The sequence below is a fragment of the Colias philodice genome, chromosome 8 (genome assembly GCF_061535455.1).
Source record: "Colias philodice isolate Cphi_HAF_F1 chromosome 8, ilColPhil1 Martin Lab GWU primary, whole genome shotgun sequence".
Taxonomy (NCBI): Eukaryota; Metazoa; Arthropoda; class Insecta; order Lepidoptera; family Pieridae; genus Colias; species Colias philodice.
In genome coordinates, this window is record NC_143093.1 from 6,051,619 (window position 1) to 6,077,226 (window position 25,608).

The 25,608-nt window shown below is 32.8% G+C and overlaps 1 protein-coding gene across 1 annotated transcript in view; it reads left to right on the plus strand.

The window, feature by feature from the left end:
- The first annotated feature begins 5,399 nt into the window (after positions 1-5,399).
- Positions 5,400-25,608, plus strand: part of LOC149486570 (uncharacterized) — a 75,849-nt gene continuing 55,640 nt past the window's right edge. The window contains exon 1 of the mRNA XM_089698299.1: positions 5,400-6,010. Coding sequence (XP_089554425.1) covers positions 5,415-6,010 — 596 coding nt within the window. The 5' untranslated portion in view covers positions 5,400-5,414. The remainder of the gene's footprint in view (positions 6,011-25,608) is intronic.

Sequence of the window (25,608 nt, forward strand, 5' to 3'; positions counted from 1 at the left end):
TTTAACGTATAGGTACTTATTTACTTAAGATTTAGGGTAAATTAGAAGTTACAGAATTAGTAAATGTGCACTTTTTTAAACGTTGTGATTGTTTTATGAACACTATAGGTATTTTGAATTTGAAAAGCTTTAATAAAGTAGTTGAATATAGGTAACTAGGTACCTATCTCTATAAGTAAGTGTAATACTTTAAGTCAATTTTGACACTTTTATACTAAAGCCTCTGTAATTTTTAATAATGTTAATGTATCAGGCGTCAGCCAAACACAAAGATAATGGAACTTTACTTAATAATTCAAGTGAAATTTATGAAGATCTTTATGACAAGATCGAACAATACAAAATAATACCTACCTACATATGTACAATTAGCATAAAATTGAGTAGGTACCTAGTTTAGATGAAAGGGGTGAAAATTAAAATAAGTATTCTGAAGTGCAATGCACACGAGCGCGGAAGGAAAGCCGGTAATTATTAATACAATACAAAACATGTTTTATCTCCCATCTCATGTTAATCTATACGTACAAAAAATTAATTTATTCATATTGTTGCATATTAAATTCCTCAACATTAGTCTGTGCCTCAACTTTGTTTACTTATCTATTAAATCAGAGAAAGCACCCAGCAGTTTGTTACGATTTCGATTTGACGTCGTGGGTTCAAGCTAAGGTCGGACCAGCGTATGCAAATAACTACGCATCTAAAGAAACAAGATTGTCAAGTTTATAAAATAACAGCCGAATCCACTTTCATTTTTGTTTCGAGTTCCGGTCTCGCTATTGTTGTGTAAAGGATGAGGATTTGTTCATTTCGTTTTGCAAATAATAAACAGGCGTACCTACTGTAGCCTTACTGTTATAGCTGTTGAATAAAAGTATGACTGAGTCAATTTAATAAAGTTTCGTATGAAATAATTGATATTGGATGGTTTGCAATGATTTATTTAAGGATTGAAAGAAATAAATACTATCGTATTTTGAGTAGGTACTATCAACCTAAAATTTTGATAGTAAGATTACTTTATTTTAAATAATATTAGTACAAAGTGTATGAGTATATTCCTATTTAGTATTTATATCTAAAATATAAGTCAGTTGTCGCTACGCAGCTGCAGGTACAAAGGAAAAGCTGACGATAGATTGAACTCAGTCACAGTTGGTAACCTTGAGAGAAAGCGTAAAATATGACAGGTGTTCCTGCTAATTTCTAAAAATATTTTTGATATTTTTTCACTGTAGGCTCACTAGTTATAATTTGAAGAATAGGCATTACCTGCATTTGACGATTGATAAAGTTTATGTAGGTTCCTACAAAACAAGATTCATTTAGTAGGATTATTTTAATTCGCATTAAAATAAATACCAAAATAATTCCATGTTCCGAGTACCTATGTTATACAATTAATTAAAAATACTTATCTCTATGTTTGACTTGTGTAAATAATGTTTACAATCCATAATTGCATAAACAATTTTGATTATAATTAAATTTACATTGGACGTAATATTATATTAAAAGGAAAGTTATGAGAACAGCCTACTGCGATATAGTCCATGATATAACAGTATTTGTAACATGATTACTGGGGGGAGGGGGGGAGGTAGGCGCCAACGCGGCCTTGGTGAAAGTGTTCGAGACGTTTCACCGCGGATCAAAGTGTCCCATAGCTGATCTCCGGCATATTATGTCTGCATTATGCCAACACGTAAACATTCAATATTTTGCCGAGAACAGAACTACTGATTTGTAAAGATCTGAACGCAAATACTCTTGGAATTTGATTGTATTATGAAGAGGTTCTGAAGTGAAACTTCTTTAGGCGCGTTGAGAGTAAAATTTCAAGGTCTCGTCATAGCAATACCGCCATATCAAGGAGTAAGGCGACGATCTTTGAATCTTCGAATCTTTGAATCTTTGAATCTTGCTAAAGAAGTTTCACTTCTGACACATGTGCTCGGCACACACGCTCTTTTTTATACCGATATGAATCTGTATTTTTCTAAACGTGTATTGGACAGAATCCATAAACAATTTTATATGTATTTTTTAAATATAGCTACAATGGTAAAAGTTATTTTATAACTATTATAATATACCTTTTCTTAGTATTTGGTATATATCTACTGTTATTGAGCTAGCGAAATTACCATTGCGGCCGCATTCATTTTATTGCTTTTTTGTTTCTTTTCAACTTTAATTACGACATAACTACATAATCCTATTTATTTGGACCAAATTAAATGCGAATTTGCGAACCAACATTGCTGAAATTCTCTCGATCTCATTCAGTATCTGTTAAATTAAATATTTCTATTTCGCAGTTATGAAAATAATCGACTTTTCTAGGAAGAATATCACTGATACCATGGTATTCGAATCCAGAACAATGTAATTAAAATGTCCTATTTATAAACCTATAAAATATGTTAAAGATAACAAGATTATATGATAACAAAAATTGGATACTTATTATATTCTCCTTTCATCGTCTCGGTCAACCTTCAGTGTGAATATGGGGGTATTATACTGTAGCTCAGAGAAAAGCCTTTAAGAAACATATTTTTTTAGCTTATTGAAATTTTATAAGGTTTCCTTTCCGAGTAGCACATTTTTATGTAAGCGCTCCGTTGCAAAATATTAAATTCCGAGAGAGTAAATCTTTATTCTCCAGAGTGTTTGCGCGAAAAGGATTTAAGAACTGGCCGGATTACGGTTTTGTAAACAGCCGCTCAGTATTAAGGAAGTTATGAAACAGTGGCTATAGAACGTGTCTTCTCGAGTTTTCTTCAGATTTTCTGGATATAACCGGTTTTAGTATATTAAATGACTCTCTGCGCAATATCGTATAGCTACCAACGTTGACAAGAGAGAATTTTAGTATAGTCGGTTCTTTGATATTGTTGGTTCCTCTTGCTATTTCGGTTAGAGTCCGGGCTGTCTGGCTGGCCGCAGTGGTTGCGTTTATTAGTGCGCATCTTATCTGCACAGGAAAATATCCGTAATTTAAAGTCATTTTTTAACGCGTAATTTTTAATCTTTTGCCTTTAGATAGATCCATCAGACATAAATTTTTTATTGCAAAACATTTTTTCCGTTGTTAAAAAGGTGCCAGACGCAATTTTCTATTTCAAAATCATTAAAATGTCATCGAAATAAGTGTGTAAAACTTTATAATATGAGTGACTTTTCATAAATGAAAAATGTCTGAGATAAAATTTGTTACAAATGCCGTAGCTGTAATAAAAATGATGTTAGATAATACGGGCTCGTAAACGATGATAGCACGAAAAGTGCGAGCAATGGGTCAAGTGAAGTCGAGTTGAGATCAGATAATGAAAGAAAGCATCGAGCCGTGTAAGACTCAAAAGGTGAACCTTACCGAGAGTGACGTGCGCATTGAATTCATATCGTGAAGACACTTGGATAACAAAGACACCTAAGAGATTTCTTTTTTGCTCTGCCGACTCTACTTTTTATCTTTCTATCGGTATAATATTATAATAAAATGTAATGCTAAATCACTGTTTACCTAGATAGCCTATAGATTCAATAAGTTTACTACCAATATTGAGATAAAGTAGGTACTAAATCAGTTTTTCAATAATTAGTAAGTACATTTAAGATACTTTCTAGTAAAAAACATATATGTATGTACTTATAGAAAGTTATAATAGTATCCAGTATTAAGTATAGTATTAAAGTAGAAAAAAAAGACTAAATATTATCTGTGGTTATACAATATACAGCATACCAATAATTGAAACTATTAATTCTGAAGAAATACGTAAATAGTAAAGAAATATTTCGCGATTTAAATTTGTAGTTTTCAGTTTTTGTAATTGAAAAAATCTACAGTATGGATGTTGCGTTATGCCGTATGCGTATCATTGTATAATATTGTATCCATATAGATTGCAAACATAATGTAGGTATTCATTGATTACACAGACTGCGAATAATTATTATTTATTATTCTTGGAATGAACAGAAGCAATGGATACGTAAAACGTTAAAAACCCTTTAATGTGATAGTTACAAAGGCTGCTAATTGTACTGGCTACTAATTTTATCTGGCCATTACTGGTTTTATTCTTGGTATACCTAATTCACTTTCAGAAAGCGTTTGCAGCTGATAGCTAAGCACTAATGTTATCTACACGATACTTGTTACTAGATTGACTTTTTGTCTATTAACAACAAAGTCATTAGGTAACCGGACTACGTTGAATAACGGACATTGATGTATTCTAACTTCTGCCATTAGTTAACCGCAGCCAATTACGTTACTGTTCACTAATCTGTTTTTGGAGTTTCAACGAACTGCATGCAAACAGTAACTTCGCTTACGCTATTGTTTTAATAGGTCTAAATTTAGTTTAAAAGGTCGTTTCATGTACTGATAAAATTTCCAATATTATTGGCAATAATTTGGGATTATATTTGAGATTGCTATAATTTAAACAAAGGGCAAGGTTTGTGCGTAGGTAATACAAATATTTAAACGGTTATTATGAAGCATCCTTTTATGCTACTTCTAAAATCAAAAATGAATTTCATTATAATTTATATAGAAACAAATCTGTAATTTTTTGAAGTGAAACTTCTTTATCGGGGTTGGACAAAAATTTAGTGTAACATTTTTGCGTTACGCCGTACGCGTGACATTTTTGCGTTACGCCGTACGCGTGACATTTTTGCGTTACGCCGTACGCGTGACATTTTTGCGTTACGCCATACTCGTGACATTTTTAAGGTCATAAAGAAGTTTCACTTCTTACGTGTGTACTCTAGTACACGCATACATTTTTTTTGGATAGGTAGGTATACTTACCGATTACCGATTTTAAGAAATAAATATGCATGTAGGTATGTTTTTACGTAAAAATTGCTTGTTATTTCGGTTTCCATTTAATTATTCACTTTGCTGAAAAGTAAATTAAAAATGCAATCACAGTTATTGTACAAAATAAATTCTATATTCAGTCAGGTATACGGCTTGTATTCGGTGAATTTTTATTTTTTACACAAATCACATTTTGTTTTGTACACACAACATATTATGTTTTTGCGTATTTATTAGAGCCATTTTACCGAGTTTATCAAGCAATGTTTTCCTATAACATCATAGATTTTTCATCTACCTACTTACATACAAATATTATACAAGAAGATTATAACTTCATTTTATAAAATCGGTACTACCACCATGCTACCGTACGTATTACTTTCTCGTTAACAATATTAGCTCTGTGTAATTTGTTATATTGGGATAGCGTTATAGCACAGAGTTATAGGATAAAATATTATATTTGTAAGACTGTTTGTATGTTTGTTGCAGGTAGGAGCAGTGGCGCTGGCGCAGGCGGGTGGCGGGTGACGGCGGCGGCGCGGCAGCGCAGCGCGGTGGCGAGATGAGCGCGCCGCTGTCTGCCGCCGAGGCGCTCTCCTCTCTGCTGTGGCAGCCCTACGAGTGCCGCTCTCCGCCGCTCGCACGCTCGCGCACGGATGGCGCGCTGTCCACCGTGTGGTTCGTCGCGGGGGACGAGGCGCGCGCGCCTCAGTCGCCGAACGGCGGTCGTCATGCGCGCGCGTCGTACCGCGCTACAATCCTCCGCCACGAGATGCGGCTGCCCGTGCCGGCGCCCGCTCCGCTGCGAAAGTCCGACTCGGTCTCGGTGCGCGTGCCCGGCGAGCCGAGCCGCGAGTGCAATGTGAACATAGTGCAGGTGCAAGCGCCTAGTCCGAATGTGAACAGTGCCGTGCAAACCGAAAGGGAGAGGAGCGTAGCCAGCGCGGAATGCCAGACGGAGGAGCCGGCTCGGCGGCGGCGAGCTCGCCGCGGGCGGGCGCCGCGCGCTCCAGACCTGCTGGAGAGCGTGCCGCCGCCCCCGTACAGCACGCTGCCGCCGCCGATGCATCCCGTGCCTGTGCCCGTGCCGCCGCCTGCGCCGATCATCACACCGCACCCTCCTGCGCCTAGATTTCCTTTTCAACCAGTACCACTCAGGTAAGCTTTTACGGCTTTTAGTTACAAAACATAAGAATACCTAGTTTAAGTTGAGCGTACTTACCTACAGCCAGGTAAATATGTTATTGATTAAGTTCAATAACATTCGTTAGCAATCATGTCACTTTATAAATTACATCTTTTTATATATTTGTGAATGAATACATAGGCATAGCACAGCATCCGTGTGATTTATCTATTCATAGACAATGTGTACGTTATATTTTATCATAGTAGGTATTATATTATGTATACATTTCAAAACTATAGGTAACTATGCACCTAGTTTACTTTCAAAACTACACTTTACTTGTGCATTATAGAAACTTCCGCGTTACACCCACGGGGGACCTTTAGCCAGTATAAAGCCATCATATAAGACAAACAATAGAATATCTAGGTAGTGCCATTTCTGGAGCTGACGTAAACGACAATTGCATCCAAGTGTTCATGTTAACATGCGGATTCGGAGAAAGGCGGTGCCGAGCGGTTCGCATGTAGGTAAAGTCTTTAATACTTTTAAAAGTGGTATTGTTAAGCGTATGAATGAGACATAAATAATGTATCTCAAACGGACCGTAGCCTCGTGCAATACCGAGTGCTATCGCTCGTTGAAATCTTTTGCAGCTTTACAATATTTAGCGAGCTGCATAAGCTGCAGAAAGCTATCTTTTCAGTTTGCAAAGATTTTTCCTTTAAAGTAATTTATTTCGTTCACACTTCATTACTTGTTACATTGGATGTTTATTTTGCAATTCATTAATTTCGTAATATGTATGCAATGTGTTACGCGCAGTAATCGCAATGATTGCCTTATCGGCAGATTAAATTTACAGTTAGGTAGGTACCTACCCAGGTGCATGCCTAGTATACAATATTTGTATTGCAGAAAGCAGTCAATCTGGAAGCTGAAATCATGACAAATTATAAGCCCAATAAAGACAAAAGAATCCCTGACGGTCCTTTACGGTTAAGTAAATTTTTGGGTGTTATTGAAGGCCAATAAATCCATATTTTCGTCTTATTACAGTGGTTTAAGCAATATAACGCTACGGATACTGGGTAATAGTAACCAGTTATTTTGGCCTTGTTTGTCCATTGTCTAATATGTTTACGGAACAAGGTCGTTGAAAAGATACTCTGAATAATTCATAGTAATTTTGTAATACAGAACAATTGTTTCATATTATTAATATAAAAAAGGCTGATAATGGTATCTTGCCCCTCTTTGTTTTCGAGAATAAACCGACTATAGTCTGTCCACTATAAGAATTGCTTTTTGACAGCTCGACGGGTGATACCAGAAGTGATGTTCAAAAGATTATCGATTGTGATACCATTTCAATTATAAATTCAAAATATTATCATAAATCGAATCAGGTACGTAAATAATAATTACAACGTAAACGTACTACTTAATAAGATCTTAATACTATTATAAAGGCGAAAGTTTGTATGGATGTATGGATGTTTGTTACTCTTTCACGTAAAAACTACTGAACCGATTACAATGAAATTTAGCACACATATAGAGGGTAACTTGGATTAACACATAGGATAGGTTTTATCCCGGAAATCCCACGGGAACGGGAACTATGCGGGTTTTCCTTTGAAAACGCAGGCGAAGCCGCGGGCGGAAATCTAGTATGTAATAATAATACCACATATCTATGCATTGTATGTTAAAACTAAACTAAACTAATATTTTATTTTTTATTGGTTTCTATCTTACAATTTGGTTGTCTTTACGTTTAAATTATATAACATAATAGAAGAGTTTTTCTGTATCGGATATATTTTACAGAGTATTTCTATCGATTATTATAATCTATCGACCCATCATTGAATAATTCTGTGTAGACATCACTAAGTGGGCGGAACCTGTCCATGAAGAACGATAATTATTTGTATGACATTTTAACATAGACAATACAATCCTTCATACCTAGGCGTGCAGCTGTCAAAAAGCAAATAATATAATGGACAGAGTATAGATCGAAATAATAGTTTGTTACTGCTCTTTTTGTACGACTATACCTAGATCATTGTCATTAATAATTATTAATTATAAAATAATCTAACTATATTTTTGTACCTACCCACCATGACCAAAAAACATACCAATTACATACCTACCTACTCAAAATAAAATAAACTTAAAAAAATAACTCGTAGGAAGGTAGACAGTTGTATCTATTTTACGGTTAGATAAAAAAAAAAATCAAATTATCATAAAGGAAATAAAATGCATGAAAAAAATCATTTCTAGTTTACAACGCAAATTCATTTCTCATCATCATTTAATACACAATAATAGATATTATTGTGTACAATGCACATGTATGATTATATTTAAATGTTATTCACATGATGTTTTAATACTCATAGAGGTTCTTCTTCCAAGAAATTAACAAAACCATAAATACGACCTCTATAATAGTTTCTTTGTTAAGAAACTTGACTTCGAATGGATTACGATCGTAAAAACAAATGGATTCAAAGTGCTGTAAACAGTACGGACTACGGATGCCTTAGCCCTTAATTGAGTTTCAATAGTGAACATAATTAAACAGGTTTAGTGATAGTCGCTGCATCGAGAACTGGTCCACTGCCATGTGGTGGAAAGTAAGCAAGTTTATTGAGAACGAATTTATCAAGTATTTACGAAGTTTCCTTTAAACTAGTTTTTTTTTATATTTTTGTTTAATGGTCGTCGGATTCTATACAGATTTGGTAGTGGTCTCTTTCTTTCTTATTATTTTCAATAAATAAATTTGTCTCATATTGAGAACAACTGGTGTGTCATTCACTTAAAAATACTTGTACAAAGAGATACCGTGTCCATATATTTTTTCTACAATACAACCGCAAATAATAATCATCCAAGTTATGGATGGGTCATTAATTCATTATAGCGAAGAAGAATGTTATTTAAGTACATAGTAGTATACGTAGTCTTACACATACGAAGTTTTAACACCTACCTAAGGTTCCATTATCTTTATAATTGGATGTCTTTATAAAAGGTATGCATAATTTCATATGATACAGTTCAAATTGCGTTATTCAATTATGCAAACTGCTATTTTGGATGTGCAATGTGAACATAAACATGTAAAATACTGGGATATTATGCGTAAAGCTGTGTTACCGTTTAACCTTGCATCTTGTATAAATTAACACAATTTCTTAATTGCTTATGAACTTCGGTCTATTTCAAGAACCGGCTAATTTTAAGTGTAATTGTTTTGCGTAATTCCTACTCACATAGTAAGTTGAATTAAATGATCTTTTAGAAGTTCGATAGTGCATAAAGTAGATTATATTATGGTACATTATATTATAGCAATATTTAGTATTAAAAAGGTCTTAATAAACTGCTACCAAATTCAGATTTCCAATAAGTAAATACCAATATTTTTGGAAAGCAAAATTCAATTCAGCTAGGACAGGTACGTTTCGTATGTCAATCAAGAAAACGTAGTGTACTTGTTTTCTGGCCCACATATGGCGAGGTCCGTGTAGGTCGCCGAGTGACATACTGAGTCTATGCGTGTGTGTGTGAGCCCGCCCTCATATCTCACTAGTTTTACAATTGCTCCCAAACTTTGTGTAAATATACGCATGTTTGTATCGCTGTTTTTTTGACACTAGCTTTAAATCATTTTATTAATTTTTGGATCAATGGAATGTAAAAATGTTAGTTTAAAATATTCTTGTGATTAATTAGACTACATTTAATACGTTAGAATTATTAAGAAATATACATTGGACTTGATAGAATTAACATGGTAATAATTTCAAATTTACCTCTAAGCATGGAAACCAACTGGATATTAATATTATGCTGATGAGGAATAAGCAATCATATAGGCCTGCATCTATTAAATATAAAAGAATATATTATGTTTAGTACTATGCGTTAAGAAGATTAATACCTCTAATAACTTAGTAAAATTTTGTAAAAAAACAACCTGTTAAATCTGGTCAATTGATAATAAAATATTTGAGTTACTATAATAATGCTGATATTATATTCCACTGTTGATATTTTCCTTTGTGTCTAGACGTTAATTAATGTGATATTATAAACAGGAAAATATCCATTACTTTGTGATAAATTATAATGAGCTGCTTATCTTCTTTTATAATATAAAAATGAATCCCAAAATGTGTTGGTAAGCGCATAACTTGAGAACGGCTGAATCGATTTCAATAATTCTTTTTTTATTATATTCCTTGAAGTACGAGGATGGTTCTTATGTAGAGAAAACGTAAATATGTACCACGGGCGAAGCCGGGGCGGACCGCTAGTACCTTATAAAAATGGTCATTCTTTTTGTAACTCATGCAGGCATAAATTAATTTACTCTCGTAATTATTATTAAATATATATGTATTTTAATTGGTGCGAGTCGCTTTGGAGAGTAAATAAAATTAATGGCAATAGTTATCATTAAATTTTTTTACTTCCTTTGATGAAAAATATATTTGCACTTTAGAAAAAAATTACACGATATCGTCACTGATCAATTCTTCATATTTATACAGATTGAAATATATCATATGTGAATTTATGTCGTTTCAAAACATTTCTGCCAAGCTAACTTCCCGCGCGCGGCTTTACTCAAATGCACTTGACTTTTATAGTGATAGCCGTTTTTCATACAAATTTAATTCCTTTATTTCCAGGCTTTTCACAACTAAGTATGTATTGTATATCTTCGTCCATGCTTTTTATGCATATATATTACATATGTATCATTATTAATTATGTGTAGCATTTCAACGTGAAAACGAAACAAAGCGTATTTTTATATAAATTATTAAAATAGTTCTATATTAATCTGTACAAAAAAAATCGTTATAATTATTATAAAATATGTTAAAGTTAGAAACGATTAAATAATTTAGCTATATTAGATAAATAAATATTAACGCTACTAAATTGTAGTTAAACAATTAGGTCAACAAGAATCTGATTTACGTTATAAAACATTAAGGATTCTTCATATATTTTATCGATTTAATACAAACATATAGGTAGGTACACGTATATTTTTTTACATAAAGAGGAAATATTTAAAACAGTAAATTATGAAACTATTAATAAGTACCTATAGCGCAGAGCTGACCTTATGATTAAATACGACTTGAATAGGACACTAACGTAAAATTTTAATATTCAATATTCATAATTTTTTTATATTCATCAGCTGTTCATTTTCACTAAACTACGTTTTATAAACAGTTGTCCTCTAAACGTTTGTCGGTCAATATCGTTGGTTTGCGAAAATTCACGTAACTATCTAATACGTAGGTCGTAGACCATACAAATCTATACTTATACGCGCTAATCTCGGGAACTACTGGTCTGATTTGAATAATTCTTTCGATGTTAGATAGCCCATTTATCGAGGAAGGCTATAGGTTATATAATTATATCATTACGCTAAGACCAACAGGAGTGGAGCCACGCGGGTGAAACCGAGAGCATATTTAAGTTTTAACTGTATAGTTAATAAGTTTATGCTTTCATATTATATTAAAACAGCAACCTGTTCCATTAATAAATTTTCCAAGTTATAAAATATATTCTGAACAGTTTTTCATTTCATACATGAGTTATTACAGCATAAAATTGGTAACAACGTGAGTAATAATTGCAATTAGCTGAAAAAATGTCCGTATAAATCATATCATATTTTTATTCTTAATTAAGCCCTTTGATATTTATTTATTAAGCGTCGTTCGTCATTCCGTTCTATTTCTATACTCAACACTTCCTTGAATGTTAATCTTAGGAATATACTTGCACCTCGAACGTAGCTGGCATGCTGCCAACATCCTAATGGTACGGGACTAGCGCCAAAGCCACCAGAAAATCTTATATATTCCAAACTAAACTTGTAAAGTGGATTGATTTGACGTAATGAGTATAGTGGAATACCGATACATGTTCATTTAGTAATTGGTTCAGGAATCCGTTTATAATGTTTGTGGTAAGTATATATTCCTTTTAGAGATGTCTAAATTCCAGACTTAATCCATTAATTCCTGGTATCTATGTAATACGTTGAGGGTTATAATATATTTTCAAAATTTAAATTGTAATCAATTTTACTGGAGACACATTCTATGTTATAAATATAAAATATGTCATAGGTAACGTACAACAATATTGGAGAACAATATACCTGAGTTTAGTCGCGACAACGTTAACATTTTATTATCATTAACATTTTTTTGATAAAATCTTCATTTTGTTATATTTTTTATTTTTGAATCGCTTATTTTAAATCTACTAGCATAAAAGTAGGTCATAGGTATATTAAAAATTTATCAGGTTTTGTAATTTTAGCATATGAATGTATGCAAAATCCTTTCCGCCATTAATTTTAATTGGTTTGTAAATATAGCCTATTTATTTTTAACTATAGCGGTGTTTCCAAATTTTCCATGCGCTAGTAATTTTTATGTGTTGACGACATAGCAGTAAATAATACTAATAAATAACGTTTGTATTTAACAATTTTGTATGACAATTGACAAGAGATGTTATACGATTTTCAATGAAAGTGGGTTTACAATATTTCATACATTTTATTGTCTGTCAGTGGGTGAACGTAGCTGGATTTCACCAGACTCGTGACTGGGGGAACCGAGGAACCGGGAATAGCCAATTACGAGCAGTCCGCCGATCCTCAGGGTAACTGCAATCCAATTTGTATCCGTATTGTCTAGAGAAATGTCCTTCTAAATGATTATTGAGTTTTATGTTTCGTAATGCTGAGTTTCTGAAATGGACTAATTGGAATTAATAAGCGCATATTTGAGGATATTTATCAAAAGGTAGGGGCATCTGAAATTGATATTTTTTAAACCTATGTGTTAGGAATTTAAACCAACAACATTGTATTACACACCTGTTTTTTACGGCCTTCAAAGTTGTGTAATTTATAATTTTTATTTATAGGTAATTCAATATTTTAAACATTTATTCAAGTGTTTCAATAATTCAGTGGTGAGTGGCAACAGTTAGATAATACTTATTTATCCTTTACTATAAATCATTTACACAGTTGTCATGTACTAGTCAAAGCTTTGTTTACGTAAACTAGAAGTGGTCGAAACTTGCAAAATCACACTACTTGCATAGTTCAATCACCTAAACAATTCAAATTTTGCCGCCATCTTGTGTCCATGTCAATCACATGGTTTGTTTTACGAAATACTCTTGTGTATATTGCATTGCATTAATTATACGTGTGCTGTGTAATGTGTATATTAACTACACAGATTTATATTGAAATAAGATACAGAGTATATAAGACTGTAATTGTATATGTATACATATATAAACATATTATCTATGTACCTAAGTTACTATTTATTTTCGACGCACTCATAGCAAATGAAATAAGGTGATCTTGTAAAGAAAACGAAGCCAAACATGTGCATGATCTGTTAGTATCATCAGTATCATGCAAATATTTGCGCATTAACAGTAAATGAATTATTAATGCCGTCGACAGGTAATTGAATTAACTTTATCAGAGCCCTAATGAGATGGCCAGGGTACTCGGTGAGCTTTTATATTTAATCCTTTAAGAGAAGGGTTCTGTAGGTAAAATTAAATAATTAATGCAAATACAGGCAAATACGCTTTAAGTTGTAACTTAAAGTTGACACTTGACCTTTCAATTTTCATGTTGGATTAAAATAAAAATCGTTTGGAAATATTTGTTTTATAAATTAAAACATGTAGTTACATTGTACATACATTTTCGATGGATATATAAGATTTTCGATAGTTATACAGATTTCATCAGGTATACAAAAATACCCTTCATAAAAATGGCGAAAGGCTCCCATTGATGGTTTTTGAAATTAGTGCATAAACTTACCACATTCCTTCTAACTAGAGCTGGGCTATAATTTTTTGTTGTGTCCCTGGTTAAGCCTGGTGAAGCCGAGCGAAGGGTTTGTCATACTTATTGATTCTAATTTATTGAGAAGTTAAACTAGGAAGTTACAAAACTAAAAAATCTAAATTGTTCATGAAAATTTATCAATTCCGATCAGTTTAGTTTTAGCACCGTAACAGTATCTAATCTATTATATTCTAAACGTTTTCTCAATTTTCTATAAAGTACGAACCGCAAGTTATCATATTGGACAAATCGGAACCGTAATTTTGGAGAGATAAACTAATAGATCTATTATATTTTATTCCAATCGAACAGCTTGAGGTGAAAGTGGTCGACAAGATACTTAAATGGTCACGATAAGCAACATGGTGTGTTCCAAGCGTTAAACACGAATATCATTTAACTAAATTGAATTTTAATACGTTTACTTAAAACTCGTTTTGATTAAAACTGCTTCGATTTACTTGTGTGTGCTTTGGCTTCAATGAATTAGAATTTAAGGTTAAATGGGGCTGAAAAAAAAATGCTGATATAAAGCTTTTTCATTTCTCAGCCTTTTCTTTTCTATTAGGTTCTTACCTATTTCGCTTAATTTAGGAAGAAATTATCAGTTGCACTCTAATTCATACAAAGTTTCGGGGTAATTATATAAATTGCTTAAGTTATGGGACGTAATAATTATCGCAGTAAATATGTGGCAAAACGTGCTCAAAACTTACTTCTAGCGAAAGCCCCAGATTTCTCAGATCTAATTTCCAATTACAACATAATCTTAGAGGTAAACAAGAAGTCCATTCATTATTGAGCGACCCTGTATCAAATTAATTGGATGAGGGACGTTATTTCCCAGAACGTGCGTTAAAGTTATGATATGGCGACACGTGATAACTAAGTCTAGGATGGACGATTAATATTAGAATTTATAAGAAAGGACAATTTATGTATGTAATGACATCATCCCTGGTGTTAAACACTACAACTAGATTAAACAGATACTATATACAATACATGATATTATAGTAAGCACAAAGGGTACCAAACAAATCAATATTGGTCTCGTAACTTTATTTTATTTATAGTCAAATTCAACATAGATACTGCGAAAGTCTTAGCGTGCAATGTTTCATAATTTAAAAACATTTGGATACTATTCGAAGTAAGCATTGTGCATTATTTTAAATGTAAAACAAGTAATTCTCGCACTTTTATTGTAGTTTATTCACTCGCAGTTGTCCGCGTCCCCATTGTTTATATTGTAAATATTTTACTCGACTAAAGTAGGCTAGCTCCTTTTTCGTGCGCTATCTCTATTAGATGTTAAAAAGTTCTACTTTTTGCTTAAGTGATAGATACACCTTTTTATAATCGTTTTAACTCTAACTAATACTCAACTGCACTAACCATTAGTATAAGTATGGTTGAATGCAAGAAACTACATTTTATCATCAGTCGAAAACAAAGTGTGACGCATGATGTGTGTTTGATGAACCATAAACACGTCGTTCCCGCCTTCCTCTTGCTCATTATCTACAAGCCTGTCGCATTATTTTGAATGACTATTGCATATAAAATGTCTCGGTGGTAATAGTGTGCGGCACGCATAGCTCTGTCGTTTCTATCGACGATTTTGTTCCGTGTTTTTAGACCGTGTCATGCGATATCAACATTTACATGTAGTAATGCTATTTCCTAACACCCTATTCGTTTAGCATCAATATTCAAAAGTGGTCTTTTGACACAAATAAGAAAACTTATTAGGCTAATATATCAATTGTTTATTCATTTTTCAATGCTTGGATAAAACTTATCCGTCCAATAAAGTATTACACGATAATATTAAAATGTCACGTAAACTGTCAAATACGGGCAATTAGAATACATTTTTAAAATGGTAGTTTTATACATTATTCGACGAATAAGTTTTATCCAAGCATTGAAAAATCAGCCCTAATATGTACAAAATTATGATTGAGAAATTGTATTTAATATTCCTCGTTTAACTATTTCATAATAAGGTAATAAGGCTGATTGTCGGATATTACCCACAGCAATTAAGATGTTTTAATGAGCCTCTTAGATACTAAATGAAGTTTGCGGTCACCATAACATGAAGACAAACAATACACTCGAAATTGAGTAACAATTGTCGGCTGAATAGATATATGTAAGCTACGTAACATTACTTTTTGTATTATTCATCCAACAAATTGGTATTATGCAAGAACATTAAACACTTTCCTTTCGTTATCTAAGTAGTAAGTACTTTAAAAACCTTCGGATGTGTGACACAGTTGTTCAAGACTAAGTATAAGTAAGCGAAGGACGTTAGTGGACATTACACAATGAAAATATGCATTTTTGTAGAAAGTCATTAATGTAAAAGCAAGGAAAACGTCAGTGAGCTCGTGATATCTTTCTCTGCCATTCGCTGGAGTCATTATGTAAATTGTCGTCGTTCAGAACGGTAATGATGGGTCAGCTTTGAAACCACGCATCGTACGATATTGTTGGGGGAAGCGACTCTGAACTTTGAACTTTATTATGTTTGCTACGTGACCGTAAAAATAATAAACATATTAAATGCCTTTTCACTTTATGACAAAGGAGAAAATTTTATCTGATACATAAAAATGTGGCTATATTGTATGGCGAGGGAATTTTCATACAGTAAATCTGTTAGGAAATGTATTGCTCAGCCCACAAAAGCCGCACTGTGAATTTATTATCAAAATTACATCACCAAAAACTTGTACTCGTATACCACCGATAAAATTTGCAGAATTTGAATAGCATTAGAGTGCAATCGTATAAAACCACTGGCTGTGTTTGATAACGTTCAATATGCAGTACTGGAATAAATCCGGTTGATATTTAGTTTTGTGACCTCGCTACAACTGACCCGAGCACATGCACATTACAAATTTATATTTAAGCATTTATAGACTTTAAGTCTTTACAAATAGGAATCAGAATAGCCTTCTTCCTAATATAAAATATATTCATTGTACAATGTACAGTTTATAGTTTATACTATTTAGATTTGGCTATTCGCAATTTGTAGCCGAGTTATGATGGAAAGCAATCGCTTTCTGTGGTTACAATTTAAATTTTTGGATGGTTGTTACATAAATTGAAGTCTGTGATTACAGAAGTGCCATTTCATAGAGAACTTTGAAGAGGTTGTTTTCGTACTGTGGAGGGATTATATTTTTTTCCTTCAATTATAAAGCTAGTTATAATTTCGATAAAGTAATATAATTTACTACCTACCTAATGTAATTCATGTACAAATGTGATGTATAAATTTAATTTTCACTGAGATATTTCGGTTACATGACACATCCAATTAAAATTATTTCATATATTTATGCAGTTACGACAGTCAAAACTGCAATTCACTTATTATATTATTATGTATCTAACACACATACACTTTGCAGATATCTGTTTCTATATATTTCATTAGCAGTGGAGTGGAAAGCAAATGCATAAAGAGGATATTTAGGGTAGCGCCCGACTCTTGATGCATTGCAAATAAATCGTAAACGGGAAATAGCCGAGAGTTCATAGCGAGCGAGTTCAAAAGACATTATTCAGTATCGGAAAGCGGAATACTATGGCTTTAAAACCGAATAAAACATGGCGGCCGCTCTTATTCAATCGTTTATAAACATTTTTGTTGCATTGCCTTTGCCATGTTTCAATTATATTTGCTTTATATACGTTCCGTATCCGTTATTTTGTGTAAAATGTGCAATTAAAGTAACGTTGGTACTTATAAAAAGTATTTATAGCTTATTGTGGGTATACATTTATTTAAAATGTTTCAAAGGACACATCAATACAACAAAACGTTGTTGGATTGCTTCCCTCGTATTTTTATTAGGTACAGTAGCAAGCCCATTGAAGTTGCATAGGTTCTCTATATTATAAAAAATATATGGAGGAGACAGTAGATAGGCTGTCTGTCTCATTGTTCGATTCATTGGTTTTGTGTGGTCGTGATTAGAGTGCGCCCATTGACGGGATCGCGTCGATTGGGATCCATTGTTGGACGCCCGGGAAACTTTGATCCTGTAAAGGACCTGCATTGACAGCATATTTTGATTTGTTGTTCTATGCAATTGATTTATTTTCTTTTTGTAAAGGCGATTTTTCGACGACTAGCTTGAGTATGTAGGAGAACCCTTCAAAAAGTTCACAATAATTATATTTCACGGGCATAGTAGATGATGGTAATTTATATTTCACAAATGATATTAAAAATTTAAAATACTTTAGGTTGTATCCTGGTAAATTAAATATTAACCTACTTAGAAATTCACCAATAAACCTATTGTAAAATAATATACATAATGGATATTCAATAATGCAAATTTGTTAAAACTCCTTTTTGTTGCTGCCATCCTTAAAAACATTATTCTAGTTCCATCAAGCTTTTAAACATTGCATTGAGATAAATTTAACATGGAATCCAATTAAGTAAGAATAGAATAACGAGATATTTAAACGATCGGGAATATCAGCTGTCTATACAATAAATATTTTTTTATGACCGTGGTGTCTTTTCCACCCCAGCATTGAGTATTCGTTGCGTCACACTCTTGGTGATTTATGATCGTGCTATCTGTGGGAGCCCTCGAATTAACTAAATGCGATGTTTGGGGATTTCAAATTACCTCTATTGTTTTCGACCATTATATCGACAATACGCTGGGGCGTTTGTTTCATTTCTCGATTTCCCAGGGTTGACGCCATGCGTTTATGTCAGCTTGTGCATACGAACGATCAAAATTAATTAACTTTTGTGGGTTTGAAATGAGGTTGAGCACATTTGAGTTTAGAATTCAATTAACGAGCGGGGTTTGACCGAAGTCGAACAATTCGTGGCTTCGATTTTGTGGGATTTAATTGAAAATTTATGCGCCTTTGTTATTTCATCGATCGATCGCAGGCGAGCAAAATATTTTGTGTCTAAGCTAACCTCGTAGTGACAAAGAACTTTGTTATTCAGTTCCACACAACTACGTAAGTAATACGGGAGGACCCTTCATTTATTTCATCCCACGATCCGATCAATGGGGACTAATAGCGTGGACACCGTCTTTGTATTTTGGGTAGCCACCCTTCGCACTAAAATTGAATAAAGAATACCGATTTCACATCCTATATTCTCTTTCTGACTAGATGACATAAACTATGCATGTTTTTTGAGTAGCTTGTGGGGGCATTTATAACGAACAAGACTTACGTTGGTAGGTACAGTTTTTCTTGACGAATAATAATTTGTGTAAAGTTCTGTATCTAATCTAAATATAAAATAAACTTATATCTAAAACTAATTTCAATAGATAAATTAATTAAGTACTTATTTCAGTAAATAAATAAATTAACCTACTTATATCTAAAACTAATTTTAATAGATAAATTAATTGAATCTTTCATCAAATAAATATTTATTTGATGAAAGTCAAAATGCAAATCAAATATAATCGAAAACAAGGAACTGTTATCAATTTGGTGAAGTTATCGGTGTTGGTTCTATAATCTATTGTTTCCTCTGCAATGCCAACCATTGTCGCTTTAGATCTATTATTGTCGATCTGTCATTATAGGTACGGTCAGATAAATTAACTGTTGGAAAGCAGTTCCGAAATATTTCGATAACAGCGATCCCCGTAAATTATATTTGTTACAATCGAATATTTAAACATTTTGGGTATTATAAATTATTAAATACATATTATATTAGTATTATGTTACCTTTATGTTATAAAGCTTTAGCAAATTACATATTATGAGTATGAATAAAAAGCGACTGAGTGTAACATGAGTATTAAATTATAACATTAAAAACTAATAACTATGACAAATATTTAAAAAACTCGTTGTATGTATTTAAAATATGTGTGATAAACAAAAACATAAAAAATGTATTTATGTTAGTTTACAGCGATATTCAATTTAAAAATTGTTATTATCTAAAAATATAATAAAAAACTTCAGTGTTGCGTCTACATTTATTTCATCACGTTATAAAAACTGCGTTTGCTATTTTATACGATGTCACTAATGTTTGTAACGTGGATTATTAAAACAGTATTTCAAATTTTATAGCCAGTTGTTATTGAAAGTGAACAGTTCATAACGAATGCTTGTTTGTGGAGTTATATTTCAATATTCAAAATGAAAAATGCTCCTGCTAATAATGCTGTTAGTTAAACTTCTTTGAACTTATATTGAACGCATGCACAAAGGGTTCAACACATTTCTTCGCTGAATATGATGTAGTTATAGCTGTTACGAAGGATACAAATTTCCGGGACAGGAAGTAATACTTATTTACCAAGTGGACGAACTCGAATATCGACGCTAATATTTATTTTATACACCATTACCTACGAATAGTTCGGGTTATTTGTTGTACTTGATTTATTTCTTTCCTTACATTTTGTGTGAGCATATTGGGTGATAGGTCATATAGAAGCTTTCTCATTAAAAGATAATAAATTAAATGTAGAGCGGCAACTGACAAGTAATATTATTGTTACTTCAATAATTTTATGGTAAAAATATTTCTTTCGAAAAGCTTTCACCAATTTCGACACAATTGTAACAAAAGTAATCGATTCGCAGCCTCATACGGAATTTGCACCTGGTGTACCCATTTAATTTATATTTGCTTCAACTCAACGGAGAAATCTTTTTTCCAGAATTACGTCCACACAATAGACGGAGTAACGGCGTCATTAAAACAAAACAAAAAAGTAATTGGTATTAAGCATTTAGTACGCACTACAAAAGTAGTAAGACTTCGGTAATAGGCCGTTCCGCTAGAGCAGCGGGTAGAAAGTATCAGTTCAATCTTCATTCAACCTCATCGAACTGGTCGAGACTTGCTAACTTCGGTGCACACAGACTAAATACGAGACACACGAAAGCACACACGCAGAGCGTACGTAAACTTGCGGGTACGCAGGTCAGCTTGCCGCATCATTTTTTTTTCGTTAAACTGGTTTTGGGCCCATAACAAAGAGAATGACTCAGAGCGGGATGTTTTGTAAGGATCGTATAAGCTTTTGCTCTATTTAATTGTACCTATGTTATGAAACGACTTGAGCGCTGTAAAATTATATAGAATGTTAATTGGCTTCACTCTGTCTTTATAATTATGTAACTGCAAAGTAATATATTAGTTATTCAGACAATATTAATCGTGTTAAGTTTTCTGTTCTTATATTAATATTTACTAATTATTATGTCTTAACAAATAATACACTTATGTCAATTAATTGTAAATTTCTACGTAGACGAGTAATTGGTTTAAACTTTAAACTCGATCAGACTCGATCTATCAGAATGCTATTCATTACGGTTATACTCTGGCTGTATAGTGTATAACCCTCAACAAACTCTCAGCATGTTAATTCAATTGCGTAGAGTATATTGCATTTACTCTTATAGCTTCCTCGATTAAGATCCTTAACACATAATCTTATGTTAAGGACAAAGTTTTTATGCTCGTACGTCAGATACGTACACACCTATAATAACGTATCGAAGATTTATGTAATCAATAACTCAACGGTATTATACATCGGGGGACAGTGATTTATTATATTTGAAACACGTGCGCCCACACTGTAAGGGTGTAGTTTGAAAAGGGACTTTTACCTGCTATAATATGCCTCTGCGCTATGAATACCGCAACAATAACCTAATTTGAGTGGAAATTCGCTATTGAAGCTACGAAGCAAGCTTGATTAGTTTCTGCTTGTGTATCGAGGCCTAGCTATATGCAAAAGCGTATAATTAATGCGGGATTCTCTAAATTTATAGGTCAAAGGTAGGTTCAGTGATTAAGAGGTTTTCAAATTGAATATAGTAAAATGTAGTATCGGTGAAATCACTGAATCCATTGAATGGAGTTACAGTTTTTGATTGTTGTTTTCTTTTATGTAATTACTAATTATGATATTTTATGTAAATACCTATATTTTTTTACTAAATCCAAATATCAACGTATTTACGTAAATAACCTCCAAAAATATTTAGTTACTTATATGGCATTAATATACCTAATGAAGAGGTCCTTTATAATTATATATTTCAATTAGACAAAGTATTTATTTATTTAGCTTTCTTCATGTAAAATGTAAATACATATTAACACAAATATGATTTGTTTGCGTTTTTAAACCTTGTAGGTCTACTGATAAATAGTGTCATGTAATTGCAAACAAAAAAAAAGTGACGACTATTTCTAAGTCTTTCCTTTTATACCCACCCTTCTTGCGTTTCTTATTTTTTCCCCATTGTTAAAAGGATCTTGGGTACAGATTGCGTTGTCAGTAGTTGTCTACCTGCTATTGAAATGTTAAGTTCCGTGATGTCTCGCTTGCTCTATGGGTACTTTAGTTTTTGTGTTGTGTTTTTTTGTTCGTAAAGTTCTTTTAAGTCGGGGGAATTGATTTTCTTATCCTTGTGGGATATAATAATATGTATCAGATTTCAAAGACATCATTGTGAGCAAATGCTTACGTACATTTGGCCCATGAGTTTTGGTACATGACTGCGTGTTTAAAAGTTTACAGATAAACTTAAATTATTTATAATAGTGAGATTATAACATGTAATGCGCATTTAATGTCAAGTTACGACATTTAATACCTCGTATAGTGCATTACACGGTTTTTTAACATTAAAACAAGTTTAATTTATAAAATACAAGAATATTATTGCGTCGATGTACGGTCTACGTTATTAACGCACATGTCATTTAATAACTAAATGTCTCCTTGAAATCGGTTCTACGAATCAGTTCGTCGAAGTAAATCTTAAGAAATCTTTTTTTTTGATTTGACATAGCAATTTAGTATCGAAAGTATCCATTTCAGTAGGCTTAACAAGCACATTGACCTAAATATACGTTTATTACAGACGTCCATGTCCTTCTTTGCCAGTAGTTTTTCTTGTTGCCATTTCTTTTTAGTGCATAGCGGAGATCCAAGTGTGAGGGAGATAAATGATTCTACGTACACATCGCGATTCGCGGCTCGTGGGAAACGATGGTAACAAGGTTTCTGTCCTCCCTTTCGCTTAGCTGCTAACTTGATTGGCCTTTGTTCCAAAATGATGCGTGAATTATAGCTGCTGTCGACCACATTTGTTTGAATTTTGTGTATACTTCCTTAATAATAACGTTGGAAGGCACTCTCTATGATTGACTAGGTAGTAAATTTAGGAGTGTTAGGGCGACGTCAAATGTGATTTTTTTGGTCTATCTGTTAAGAACGAAAAGAAGTACTTTATATTTTATTTTACATACAATATTTTGCTTTTAATTATATAAACGTATTAGCACAATACGAATTACAATGTAATCTAACACCAACTTTTAATGAACACGATATTTTTTAACAAAATTTACATCAAAAAGGCGCCATTTTGAAATTCAATTATGAAAAAGTTGATTACAGACATAAAATGTAGCGTTATATAAAAACTTTTTCGCGTAATATTTTGTAACAGATGTGTGTGAATAATGAGAGGCTACCTCTGAAACCAGCACGAGTGGCTAGTCATGAAAATTTTCGATCATAAAAATACGTAATTATATCACTTATCATGGTACTGAATTGGATGTTGGTACAGACTACAGACTTTTTAATTCGAAAATTCGGCTATGGATCTTTTGAGAAAACTAAAATATGTATTTAAAATTACCTACGTAAAAAAAGCCTATCGCACCGTCTACCATTTATCTTAATACTATTATAAAGGCGAAAGTTTGTAAGGATTTATGGATGTATAAATGTATGGATGTATGGATGTATGGATGTATGGATGTTTGTTACTCTTTCACGTAAAAACTACTGAACCGATTACAATGAAATTTAGCACACATATAGAGGGTAACTTGGATTAACACATAGGATAGGTTTTATCCCGGAAATCCCACGGGAACGGGAACTATACGGGTTTTCCTTTGAAAACGCGGGCGAAGCCGCGGGCGGAAATCTAGTAATTCATATTTCATACAGATTCAACTGGAGCTAGTAAAATAAAAATAAAATGTCATCTGAATTAGAAATCTTTTAGCTCATCATCATTAAGTAAGTTATTATACACGAAGAAAATATAAGATAAATTATAATTTAAAGAGAATATTAGTCTCGGAAAAGCTCATTAAATAAATAAAAAATAGTCGCTTAATGCGATGAACTGAAAACGATATTCTACGTCAATGGTTTCGAAAAATATTCAAAAAAGTGTATCTGTTTACCATAATATTGTCCCCAACGATTACATATATGTATTTGAATAGCATGCGTCAAACAATATGCAAACGCAGTTATCAAACCGTTATTTTATAGTTCTTTGTCGTGTAAACAATGGAATCAGAGCATGCATGCGCTGGTGCAGTTACTATGAGACAAATCGTAGTGGCGGGTCTTCAGAACCGGTACAGAGGTCGACGCTCGAACATTTTATGCTGCCTATATGTATATATAGGGTTTACGAATTTTCATATCGATTAGCCTGAATCGTAAAAACTTTTCAAATTTAATTAAAGTATGATTGTATACTGAGGTTTGTAGAATTGCAATATCAATCAACAAAACCACATCACTTAACTTTATTTAAGTGTGCGAAGCAAAAAAAAAAGTTTTTTAAAGTACATATTGCTTGCTTTGGATCCAGATGCATATTTTTTACTTAATAGTTAATACTAATATAAAAGGCAACGCTAAAAGCTACCAAAACAAAAAATAGTAGCTTTGCATCAAACATATTATTTTCCGTAACTAATGAAAGTGAAAACGCAATCAAATCAAATAAGATGCACAGTAATTGCACGCCTCATAAGCGAAGCGTTGAGGTGGGTACTACTGTCACTTCGCGCAAAACATCTGATTTTTCAAACTTAAAATGTCTTTATGTATCATACATTGCACTTGTAAGATAATACATACACACACATATTAAGAAAAAACACTATTTTTAACGTTCATGATATTTTTGATGTCATTTTTGTTATTTAAACTAGTTAAAAAACAGTTTAAAAAAGTTCTGTCTTGGACGTCCGTGTGTCTGTATGTGCGGATCCTTTTTCTTGTTAACACGATAGCGACCGAAATACTTTACTAATCGAGTCTTTTTTTTTCTCTTACGCTTGAGTATGCTCAGGAATAGAACCCTTTCATTTTTCAGGGTCTGATTCGATGTGGTTTAATTGTTATTAAATAAACAAAAATAATAATTAATAAATATTTATTAAAAAAAAATTATGAGGCGTGCACTTTTGGATTTTCCAAATTATTTATTGTATTTTGCTACATAAATTTAAATGAGGACCCTTATTCAACCTTTTTGGCTTGATCTATACAGTCTTTTAAATTATATGGCTACAATATGGCTGACTTCAAAGAACTTGAGCAATGATCCGTTAATGATGGCTGTCGTCCAAACAGCTTTAGCCCGCCGACATTGCACTGTCAATGAACTCTTTATTTATCTATTTATGCCACCAAAAGCCCATTACGAGCTTAATTCGTCCTATTTTCTCGATCGTCAATTTCACGCGCACTGAATAGAAAAAGTAATTACGAAATGCTTTTTAAATCCTCGCTCATTCGATTCGAAATAAATGTTCTATGCAATAAA